This window comes from Enoplosus armatus, chromosome 15, assembly GCF_043641665.1.
Source record: "Enoplosus armatus isolate fEnoArm2 chromosome 15, fEnoArm2.hap1, whole genome shotgun sequence".
Taxonomy (NCBI): domain Eukaryota; kingdom Metazoa; phylum Chordata; class Actinopteri; order Centrarchiformes; family Enoplosidae; genus Enoplosus; species Enoplosus armatus.
The window spans coordinates 5,490,244-5,502,625 of NC_092194.1; the positions used below are offsets into that span (position 1 = coordinate 5,490,244).

The following is a 12,382-nucleotide window of genomic DNA, read 5'->3' on the forward strand; positions in this document are numbered from 1 at the left end:
ATCATCACTTAAAAGAAAAAGAGAAAATGTTTTCTCAGCCCCCACTTTACAGACAGTGAGAGCCAGAATGTGAATGTCATAAATGGTTGAGATAACACATCACATCAAAATCAAAGAAAAGATCCAATGAATACTGAGCCAAGACAAATGTTGGTGTTCCGAATGCATACAGGACAGCAACAGGTGTCTTTTGGTTAGAAAATCAGATGTCCATCTTATTGTGCTGTGCACAGCACGCAGTTTAGCCTCCAGGCTGTAGACTAGGATAGTATGAAAGGTTGAGGAGAAATAATGAAATAACAATCTGGCCTCAGTTGTGTGTCCTGTAGATGTTTAAGTAGGTTTAAGTAGAGGCCATGTGCAGTGTTTGGCCTGGGAACACTGGGTCTCGCATCAATCATGGGCTGTATTGCAGCCGGGGCGGCCAGGATTATTGGAGTCGACCTCAACCCTGACAAGTGTAAAATAAGTCGAGAGTTCGGTGCCGGAGACGTGGTGAACCCAAAGGACCACAGCAGGCCAATCCAAGAAGTCCTGGTAGACATGACAGATGGAGGCGTGGACTACTCCTTCAAACACACGGCCACTGTGGTAATCGTGGTGAGATTGGAGGAGTACATGAACAAGAAGCTGAGAGTGGATGAATTTGTGACTCACACTGCCCTTTGAGGAGATCAACAATGGCTTTGATCTCATGCATGCTGGAAAATGATAAACGTTGACTGAAGATACATCGTGAAGTTGTTAATGTGCGTAGCGCTTTAGTGTCCCTCTGGGTTTTGTCTGTCGCCGGCCTCATGTGTCACTGCTGCCCTCTGTTGAGGACAAAGCTGAGATGTGATGATGGGTGTGAGACGGGATTTTAGAATAATCTGCCCCCTGAGAGGCCTTTTTTTTCAAAGAGAAGTAAAAGTTGTCAGAAATTAATTTTAAGTCATAAAAATGTGATACACAAAACTCAAAGGAGACAAAAGGCCATGGTAGTAAATAATAGCAATAACAACTTTTTTTTTTCGATTTGTGAAATCTAATCATTACTCAGATTTTCCTTTGGAATCAATCTAAAGTCCCCTTTTTGAAACTTCCATTAGGTAATTTCAAGTGTGTATCAGCTAAACCCCTCCTCTGTACAACTGTAACTGGGAACAGCAGGTCTCAAGCTTTGGATTTGTCAAAATGCAGTGTGCATGGGACACTAGGAAGAGGCATTTGGCCCCTGCATGGTTTGTATACTCTGCACACAAAGACTTTGGAGGGTCGGGCCATAATATATCACCTTTCCAAAACCAAATACACAAGCAAAAGTGTAAGAAATACCACTTTTGTTAGCTTTTCATTTAACTCAGCAAGAAAGTGAATAAGCTTTGCCAATAGGTCGAACTATTCCTTAAAGCCTGTTTACCAACTTCTCCTTTCATAAGTCTATAAGTCTCAATATCTAATCAAAGTCTGGTGGAGATTTGAAAATTATTATTGTCTCAAAAAAAAGTTGGTTGGTTACTGCTTGTTTATTCCACACGGGATGCGTTGCCAGATTTGAGTAGCTGGGAACTGATAACATGGCTGCAGAAGCTTTTCTACAGTTACTGATAACCAAAGGCTGTATGGGTAAAAAAGGTCAAAGTCATTGCTGCTTTTATACTGCTTTTATACTGCTGCAGTAAGTCCAGGATCGAGTCTCCTCCCCACCAATGTCCTGCACCTGCAGTCCTCTCTTAACTTGTCCTTCGCTTGTTCACTCTTGTCTTTGCAGCAAAAATGGCCACAGCCGGTAAGGTAAGTATAATCCAACATGTGAGCGCTTATATATATATATGTGATGTTTTTATTAGTTTCTTTTTGCAATCTGTGCATGAATATTACATTAGGATGCTATACACCATGAAAGAAAACATCAAAAAGCAATGTAACAATATCACATTAATATTATTTTCATGGACATTATTCATTTGAGATTCTCACGTGCTCCCGTGTTGTGTGCAGTTCACGTTTGTGTATGTGAGGCTGATTCAGTGGCTGTGTGTGGAGTGTGGATGAGCATAATACCAAGTTGATACCTCACAACACTATAAATAAGCGGTTCAGTGCTTCCCTGTGCAGTGCTTTACTGTGTGTCTAGTGCAGGTACATGAAGTATTTCACCAAAACCATGTTAAAAATCTTCATTTTACTGCAATACAATTGGTAATTGTTGTGTAATAGCTCAGTTTTAGGGCAGCGTAACCTTAAGATATCTTTCTGTTTCCATTTCTCTGTCTCCCCTTTGCCTCAGTGAGATATCTCATGGTCTGTTTTGACCTGGCACACAGTTTGAAACTATACAGTCAGTTGCGTAAGCTGTTGATACCGGGTTAATGATTAGTTTATACTGTACTTATATTAAAAGCAAATGATGTGTGGACTTTAAACAGTTGCTTGTCATGTGACATTGGCTTTTTACAGGCGCAGCTGTATCAGAGACATCGAGACATTGAAACCACTAGCTGTTAACATGGAATAAAAAAAACAAATGCAAGGACAGTGTGAAATAGATTTGTTTGCTTGATGTGATTGAATTTGATTTGAAATGGCTTCTAAGTGAGTGTTTTCCTTGAATTATAGCACAAAGCACATTTTATCCTGGTTCTTGCTGATGTGGCATGTTGCCTTTCATAGTAAATGTGAAAAGCTGACAGTATGTTGCTTTACCTGTCTCTTTCTTCACTTCTTCACTTCGCTGTGTGAGAATTGAGTACATAAAGTGTTCAGAGTTCAACAAAGGGTCATGGTACTGTGACTCTTTTTTGGAAACCCTCCCTAGTATGGTTTAACAGTGGCAGTCCCTAGGAGTATCTGTCATACCTCATGATGAGTAATGTCATGGCGTGTCACTCTCTAGGTCATCAAATGCAAGGCAGCAGTGGCCTGGGAGCCCAACAAGCCTTTGGTGATTGAGGAGATTGAGGTAGCCCCGCCCCAGGCCGGCGAGATCCGCATCAAGGTGAGGGATGTTCACTATCAGAACACACACACACACACACACACGCGTACAACAAGTTGTGTTACATAGAAATCCTAAAAAGCTTAGTGCAGCTCATAAAAGTGCTCAAAAGTGTTGCTTGTATTGCTGAACCCACTGAGAGTGAACACTCATCAGCCTGTCTGACTTAATAATCTTTGTGTTTTCATTGTTTGGTTACTGTCTTCGGTGCAGATTGTGGCAACTGCGGTGTGCCATTCAGACCTGTACCACCTTTTTGAGAGTATGCATCAAGACGGCTTCCCAACAGTCCTCGGCCACGAGGCAGCCGGCATCGTGGAGAGCATCGGGCCTGGAGTCACTGAATTTCAGCCAGGTCAGCTCTGAATAGCACAACATTTTGGGATATATGCTTACTTGCTTTCTTTCTGAGAGTGAAATGAGAAGATTGATAGGTCTCAGGTCTGTGTGTAAAGTAAACTGAGGTCTACCTGTGCCATTCAGCCCATATTTAGTTTTTACATCGTTTGAAAAGTTGGCCTAAAATGTATTTGACTGTCACATGGGAACATTGTTTTTGTCTTTCAGGAGACAAGGTTATCCCTGTGTTCCTCTCCCAGTGTAGAGAATGTCGCTTCTGTAAGAGCCCAAAGACCAACCAGTGTGAGAAGGCTTGGTGAGCTCAGTAAACACTCATCTCCTGCCAACCACTCCCTTCTCTCTTCATTCTCAACTTTTGTGTCAATGTCATTCCTCTTGAATGTGCTATAACAGTTTAACAGAAACATTTTATCCAACATATCTCTATGAGTGTAGCAACTTTACAGGACAGATAGTTTAGATCTTTGTCGTTATTTTGTTTTTCCTTTTAAGTATATTGCAAATATTCAGTGAACCCTCTAATAGGATAAGAGCAGCGCTAAAATTTAGTTTCGGGTTTTCTTACGTCAAAACATTATATTGTTCAGGTCCACTATTCGCCAAGATGTGATGGCAGCACCAGACTCCAGGCTCACCTGCAGAGGGAAGAAGGTGCTGCAGTTCATGGGAACCAGCACCTTCTCTCAGTACACTGTGGTTAACCAGATGGCTGTGGCTAAGATCGACCCCACAGCCCCTCTGGACAAAGTCTGTCTCCTTGGGTGTGGGGTCTGCACAGGATATGGAGCAGCTGTTAATACTGCTAAGGTGTGTACATTTGACTGCTGCAGATAGCTTACATCATTATTATTAGATTGAAACAGCGGAATGGGACATTTTGTGTAAAGTGCCTATAAATTTGACACTTTTTGTGGCATAAAAGACAGATCTTTTCAATTAAAATTCTTGCCCAGATTGGAAAGCCTCTGAAAGAGCAATCGCTCATTACGGGACGCAAAACCTTTCTATTGCTTATTACTGTATGGAGCATTAAGAAGTCCAACCTAAAGTCTTTTTTACTTTAGGTGGAACCGGGCTCCACATGTGCTGTGTTTGGCCTGGGAGCTGTGGGTTTGGCTGCAGTCATGGGCTGCAAGGCTGCAGGAGCCGAGAGGATTATTGCTGTTGACATCAATCCAGATAAGTTTGAGAAGGCCAAGGTGTTTGGCGCGACCGACTTCGTGAACCCCAAGGATCATGACCAACCCATCAGCAAAGTGCTGGCTGAGATGACCAACGGAGGAGTGGACTACTCCCTGGAGTGTGTTGGGAATGTGGGAGTCATGGTAGGGAGCTTTAATCTGGTTCAAGAATATAACAAAGAGGTGCGAACCTAACGATTAAAACAATATCCTTCATTCCAGTCAACTGAGCTCACTTGCTCTTTTCCAGCAGTATTGAAGAAGAGCTGAGTGTCATTCATGAAGTTACCTAGCCCACATTAGCCCAGAGATTTGGACCAGTACCCTTTTGGCTACAAGCCCACTGACTCTGTGCTGTTTCTCCGTGTAGCGCAGTGCTTTGGAGTCTTGTTTGAACGCTTGGGGCGTCAGTGTGATTGTTGGCTGGACAGACTTGCATGATGTTGCAACCCGACCGACTCAGCTCATCGCTGGACGCACATGGAAGGGCTCCGTGTTTGGAGGTGAGACAAATATGACCATCGCCCCTGACTAATAAATCTTGGGGTAACTAAATGGCCGTCGTATTCTGGATAAGACTCTTATTCTGTGATTTTGTGGCTTAGGTTTCAAGGGTAAGGATGGCGTGCCTCAGATGGTTAAAGCCTACCTGGACAAGAAGGTGAAGCTGGATGAGTTCATCACTCACAACATGACCTTGGACCAGGTCAATGATGCCATTGAGCTGATGAAGCACGGCAAATGGTATGTTTACACTCCTATACTTTCCCCACCGCTCATGACTCAACAGCATCACAGATAAAGGAATAGCTGCTCATTTCTCTTTTATCTTTGTTCCACAGCATCCGGACCGTCCTGAGTGTTTCTCCACAATAACACCACATCAACACCGCTCAGTGAATTATGTGACGATTGCGAATGTGAGAGTCATCGGCAGCGCTCACATAAGCAAAAGCTAAATATGTCAAAGTGTTGAGCAAAATAAATGGTCTAAACAGATGGGGTCCGTGGCTCCCCTGTGTTCTGGTTTTATTGTGTTGTGCGTCATAGACACAGCATTTTTAGTCCACACAATTGTCTGTCATCTCTCCGAATGCTCTATTAAACTATGTTTAAAGTGTCACTCAAATAGTTTTAGCTCAGATTTACTCTGACCAGCCGAATTATATTAATGTTTGCTGAACTTGGCAGGCGGTGTTGTAATTATCCTGCTAGGATGGGCTCCAGGATTTGTTCCCCCCAGTTTCTTGAAGAATTTATAATAAAGCACAGGGAATTGCAGGCACACTACATGAAATGATATGAAACCATATAACTACATATAATAACAGCTGATGTATGCCTCTGTGAGATTCTATGGTGAAGAAATTACAGTTCATGACTACTTTCTGCTGAGAAACAGAGTGAAACTGAAATCTCACCGAACTCCATATCAAAACGTAATGAAAACATTTCTTGATCCTGAATCCTTTGAATTGGGATTCAATAGAAACAAACAAATTAGGCTTTCATGAAATGTACGTCTCATAAACTGTGTGTCTTCTGTAATACCTTCCTGCGTTTTATTTCACCTCGCTCATGTTCACGTCTGTTGACAGACAGGAGGCAGGAAATGAGTGTTATAGAAAGTGGAAAGTTCAGCAGGAAGTGTTTGGACACAGCCCACACAAGTAGGGCCCCCTACCTTGTGATTGGTCTAAACTTTGACAAGACTTGTACTGTTACCTAACCTTGTGAGTAAGAGTCCAGTTGTGAAACAGCATGGCAACTGCAGGGAAGGTAAGCACGCTGACTTCTCCTCACAAGCATGTGTATCACAGTAATGAACTTCCGCAAATGTTTGAATGGATTTGAGCTGTTCTACACACAAAAGCTGCTGCTAGGGTTGTCCGGACCTTTTCTCTGCTCAGCCAAGTGTTTATGGAGCAGAGGGAATGTTTACAGTACTACAGGAAGGATATCAATAGCAGGCTTGGATCTGCTATTTATTGGACCATTAGTTATAATTTAACAACAGTAAAAGAGAAACAGCCCCTCTGTTGCACTCTGTTTCACAATCTATAACAGACAAAAAAGAAACCATTGGGGAGTTGTGTGTGTGTCTCTGGAAGGACTCTAAAGTATTGCTGAGGCTTCCTATTGTTGCAACATGGCTGCACAAGTGGCATTGCTCATGACAGCAGTTAATCCATGCGCTGCTATAGTGGAAGCAGCCTCGGCTAAAAGGGCGGAGAAAAAAAAGGTCAACCTTCACCTTTGTGGGTCTGTTATATTCAGCCTGTCGAGGCTGAGGCTTCACAGATGAGTGGAGAACTGATAGTGAATTGACTCTGATCCGGTTTTCTGTCATCTACAGTAAAAAGTTGCAATTTTTTTACCTCCGCCGTTTTAGCTGAAGCTGCTTCCACTATAGCAATGCATGGGTTAAGTGCAGTCACGAGCAATGCCAGGCCAGCTGAAGCTCTCGGGTGGTGTGTTGCAGGTGATCCGGTGCAGAGCTGCAGTAGCATGGGAGGCTGGGAAACCTCTCGTGACGGAGGAGGTGGAGGTGGCGCCTCCTAAAGGTGGGGAAGTTCGCCTCAAGGTAAATGAATCAGGGCTCATGTGTTTCCTATCGACACTCACATTTGTTAAAGATGTGTGTATCTCCAAGATGAAAATGTTGCTGCAAACCCTTCAGTCACTATATGCTCACTTGATAATTGAACTGTGATCAGTTAAAGGCAATGCTGCAGCTATGGAAGCTGTAAAAAGACTCATTCTGATAACAATATAATGACATTTCAGATAAGCTACTGTCACTGTACCTACTTACTGTACATTATATAGTACATTAAATTACCAGCTCTTCCTAAAAGCTTATCTATAGTCTGTAAAGTATATATACAGTCCAACACTACAGCGGACTTTGCACCTTTCTGGTGTTGTAAAGCAAAGAGCTGTTACTGTATTCTCCTCTGCTCTTTATTTGAATACAATGTTTATAACCTCTACTTAAAGAAACTCAGTGATATTACTCTTTAAGTAGACAATTTCAGTAGTTACTAATAACATTTGGTTCACAAATTCCCACATTTCATCAGAACACAAGTGGTTTTAACCCTTAGATGCACGAGTGACTGGACCCTACATTCTTCCATAAGTGGGTCAAAAATGATCCATATTAGAATCAATGTGTTTTTATGCCATTTTTGTCATTTTGGTTAAGAATAATCACTTGTATAATATTTAGTATTATATTTAGGACCACACAAGAATGATTTCATGTTTGAAATATCTTTATTTTTCACTTTTTAACATTTTTGAAAAAGAAAATTACCCAGAACAGCAATAGAAAAATGTGAACATCCATTGTGTGTGTGTGTGTGTGTGTGTGTGTGTGTGTGTGTGTGTGTGTGTGTGTCTGTGTGTGTGTGTGTGTGTCTGTGTGTCTGTCTGTGTGTGTGTTTGTGTGTATGTATGTGTGTAACTGTCCAGTCATTGACAGTTCCTCTCTCTTTTCCCTGTTTTGCCTTCTTGTCTCATCACTGTATGCAGTTCAGACAAACTATATATATCATCAGTGATAAAGAGCTCCCATGCATCTTTTGGTGAGACAGTGGTGCTAAGCCCTTGTGCAGGCCCCGACTTCTGAGGATATTGTGGCTCTGTGTTCTGCCCTGGGTGGGAGGTAACTCGCTCCAGTAAGAGCCCTTCCGACTCATTCTGTTGGACATGATTTGGACACTTTCTTCTTCAGAGGACACAGAAGAGGAATCTTCTGAGTCAGATTGATCCTGTTCAGTTGGATTTCCAGGTGGACGACTGCCACTGCCACCTGGACAATAGTCTGGGTCCTCATCATCAGAAATTTCACACTCGGAGTCCAACCCCGTTACTGCCTCTCCATCATCCAGCATCTGTAGGACCATTTCAACTGTGTATCTAGCAGCCATGACACCTTGGATGAGGAAACATAAGAGTAATGTTTTCAATAGATCAATATGTAGCTATATAAATAAATACACTCACACACACACACACACTACATATAGTAATGTTAGCTAACTTAGTTAGCTAGCTAGTGTTAGCTAGTTATAAAGTAGGCTAATTTGTTGATAAATAATAATAACATACTCTTTCACACAACAATCATGAATGACACGCACACACACACACACACACACACACACACACACACACACACTCAATACATATAGTAATGTTAGCTATCTTAGTTAGCTAGCTAGTGTTAGCTAGTTATAAAGTAGGCTAATTTGTTGATAAATAATAATAACAACAGTCATGAAAGACACACACACAATATTATATGAAGATAATACTTACACATATCAGCTCTTGCTGTGTAAAATAATCTTCCTGTGGGGTGACACTTCTGATACAGTCTGTGTGGTCCACAGTTAATTTATTCCTGACAGCCACAGTTGATAAGAATCAAAGGTTCCCATTGGATTCCATAGAAAATGCATGCGGGTCATTTTTGACCCACTTATGGAAGCTTGGGGTAGTAATACAAAAACAACAATTTCTTAAAATGTATAAAAGGTAAGTTAAAAATGTAAATGGCATTATATCAAAAACATTTTGAGGAATACCTGGAATATGAAATGATAACAATTTTTCATTACGAAGATATTTCAAGAAAACAACCTCACCGGGTCATTTTTGACCCACTTATGCATCTAAGGGTTAAAGCATGGATCAGATCACAGTCCTATATTTCAGGTTGTGGCCACAGGGATCTGTCACACTGACTCTTACACACTAAGTGGCTCCGACCCTGAGGGAGTCTTCCCTGTGGTGCTGGGCCATGAGGGCGCCGGCATCGTGGAGAGCGTGGGAGAGGGAGTCACCAAGTTTCAACCAGGTTCTCCATCTTTTCTCTTCTCCTCTCGTGACGGAAAGGCTTGCTACGTGGAATTAAAGGCTCAAACATAACACACTGTTTGTGTTTTAGGGGACGCGGTCATACCCTTGTATGTCCCGCAGTGTGGGGAGTGCAAGTTCTGCAAGAATCCCAAAACCAATTTGTGTCAAAAGATCAGGTAGGTGTCCTGGCTTTAAGCGCTGTGCGACTGTGCAGATCAGCTTCCAACATGAAAATCCTACCGTGTGCAGCTGATCTGTTGTCAGATCTGTGCTTGTGTCTTGTGCTCCAGGCTCACTCAGGGCAAAGGCTTGATGCCAGATGGGACAACCCGTTTTTCCTGTAAAGGCAAAAGCCTCTTCCACTTCATGGGCTGTAGCACATTCTCCGAGTACACTGTGGTGGCCGAGATCTCCCTGGCCAAAGTGGACCACAGGGCCCCTCTGGATAAGGTGTGTCTGCTGGGCTGCGGCATCACCACTGGTTACGGAGCTGCTCTAAACACTGCCAAGGTGAGTCAGCCCTTTCTCCTAATTCTGAAACCTTTTACTTGCTAAACATCAGCATGTTTGCATTGTCATTGTAAGCATGTTAGCATGCTGACATCTCAAAACATTGCTGTGCCTCAGTACAGCCTCACAGAGTGGTGCTTTTTAATGTGGATTTAATTAATATGCCCATGTATTGGTTATGAGCCAGCATGTACCTACAGTATTTACCTGATGCCAGTGAAAAACACAGCCAACGCGAAGGACCAAGCACATGCAAATGTGTTGGCTCACTTTCTAATCATTATGTAGCATTAATCTTAAGTAATAAAGTTGTACTCTGCTCTATTCTATTCAACATCATTCTTTTCCCTGCTGTGCACTGTACCTCTCCTGACCTACACCCTGCAGGTGGAGGCCGGCTCAACCTGTGCAGTGTTTGGCCTGGGAGCGCTGGGCCTCGCAGCAATCATGGGCTGTAATGCAGCCGGGGCGGCCCGGATTATTGGAGTCGACCTCAACCCTGACAAGTTTAAAACCGCTCGGGAGTTTGGTGCCACTGACGTGGTGAACCCAAAGGACCACAGCAGGCCAATCCAAGAGGTCCTGGTAGACATGACAGATGGAGGCGTGGACTACTCCTTTGAATGTGTGGGAAACGTGGCCATCATGGTGAGTTTGGAAATGATAATCCCACATTATTGACTAGCTTCTGTAATTTAGTCATTCATCTCTGCATGCTTTGTCAAAATATATTAGGGTGAGGTTGTGGTGGTGGTCAGGTGCTGTTTGGATCAGGGTGAAGTGATACTGTTCTGATACTGTCTCTTGGTGGCAGAGGGCAGCCCTAGAGGCCTGCCATAAAGGATGGGGTACCAGCGTAATCATCGGGGTGGCTGCAGCCGGACAGGAGATCTCCACCCGGCCCTTCCAGCTGGTGACTGGACGCACCTGGAAAGGCACTGCTTTTGGAGGTAACAAGTTAGTGGAAGCCAGGCTGTTACACAAGCCTTTATATTTACATTTACATGTGCGCACACACACAAGAGAGAGAAGACAGAGCTCCACTCAGTATTCAGTAACTTTGTGCACCTGCATGTATAGCAGAAGAACAAAAAAAAACATTAAAATGTTGTGCAACCACTTCATGAAACACACTCACGTCACTACTTTCCTCAACCTAATGAGGTCATTTGCACTTTTCCCAGGATACAAGAGCGTCGACAGTGTTCCCAAACTGGTGGAGGAGTACATGGACAAGAAGCTCAAAGTGGATGAATTTGTGACTCACACTCTGCCCTTTGAGAAGATCACCGATGGTTTCGATCTCATGCATGCTGGGAAATGGTAAGCCTGGACTTCAGATACATTTTGAAGTTGTTTGTTATGTTAATGTGCGCAGTGGTCTCGCATCCCTGCGGGTTTTGTCTGTTAAAAGACAGTGTGCGTCACTGCTGCCCTCTGTTGAGGACAAAGCTCAGATGTGATGAGACGTGCGAGACAGGAGTTTATATTAATTTGCACCATTGAGGGGCCTTTCTACAAATATGAGTACCAGCCCAGTCAGTAATGTATAAGCTGATATCCTTAATCCCTTTTTCATTTTTCAGCATTCGCATCGTCCTTCAGTTCTAGAAGCAGAGGAGCACAGAAAAACCATGATCCCACTCCATGTTTACCCTGCTCACTTTAATAAATTATCTTTCAAATCCCTGTTCAAGTCTGTTTTATTTGAACAATGCGCAGTCAGACACCTCTTTGATCAGTGTTTTCCCCTCTGAAGGAACACACAGAGAGAACATTGTGTAGAGGAAAAAAAAACAGAACCGAAACAAGATTATTCAGAAACATTCTTTGATCTCGACGGAATGAATAATAAGGTAGTGCAGCCACAAACAACCAAATGGCATCAGTGCAGGGAGGACGTTCATTGATGACGAGTGGTTCTTTTTTAACAGCAGCACGGACATCAAGGCCTGACGAAGTTGTGGGAAAGTGGGATAAAATAAAGCTATCCTGCTTAAACACTTGCAAATCATCCTTTGATTATTCTCCCCGTAGGATTGGAGTACAAGGCTGGCTTTAATCTGACCGTTTCACAACTTTTCACTGTAAATGCAAGTGTCTCTCCAGGCTTGGGTGATGCACTTTCATTCCCAAAAATGTTGACACGAACTGCAACTGACTTGAGAGAATTACTGGGACGCCTTGCGCTCAGCTGTGCCACACTTAGTTAGGCAACACATGTCGACAGCCAGGCTTCCCAGCAGCTCAGCTCATGCTCCACAGGGGAAACCCACAAGCAGAAAGTCATTTATCCTCCTCAGTATTTCTGTGGTGATGAAGGATTCTCATGCAAGGACGATGAGGACACACAATATTGAAATGGACGCTCAAAGGACTGTGTGCCTTTTAGCTCGATGGAGTGAATTAACCTCAAACTATATCTGATTTTCAAGACTATTTCTTTTTCAAAGCACAGGTGTAATTAATAGCATTAATGATG

The 12,382-nt window shown here is 43.0% G+C and overlaps 2 protein-coding genes across 2 annotated transcripts; both read left to right on the forward strand.

The window, feature by feature from the left end:
• The first annotated feature begins 1,758 nt into the window (after positions 1 to 1,758).
• Positions 1,759 to 5,455, forward strand: LOC139297231 (alcohol dehydrogenase 1-like). The gene is made up of 9 exons (XM_070919803.1): positions 1,759 to 1,776; positions 2,879 to 2,980; positions 3,194 to 3,335; positions 3,548 to 3,635; positions 3,928 to 4,147; positions 4,405 to 4,665; positions 4,892 to 5,024; positions 5,127 to 5,265; positions 5,364 to 5,455. The coding sequence occupies exons 1-9, from the start codon at positions 1,759 to 1,761 to the stop codon at positions 5,395 to 5,397; spliced, it is 1,137 nt and encodes a 378-aa protein (XP_070775904.1). The 3' UTR covers positions 5,398 to 5,455.
• A 791-nt stretch (positions 5,456 to 6,246) lies between these two features.
• LOC139298201 (alcohol dehydrogenase class-3 chain L) lies at positions 6,247 to 11,590 on the forward strand. Its single transcript, XM_070921113.1, has 9 exons — positions 6,247 to 6,300; positions 7,004 to 7,105; positions 9,247 to 9,388; positions 9,479 to 9,566; positions 9,681 to 9,900; positions 10,288 to 10,548; positions 10,715 to 10,850; positions 11,085 to 11,223; positions 11,487 to 11,590. Exons 1-9 carry the CDS (start codon positions 6,283 to 6,285, stop codon positions 11,509 to 11,511), a joined length of 1,131 nt encoding a protein of 376 aa, XP_070777214.1. The 5' UTR covers positions 6,247 to 6,282; the 3' UTR covers positions 11,512 to 11,590.
• Positions 11,591 to 12,382: the final 792 nt, after the last annotated feature.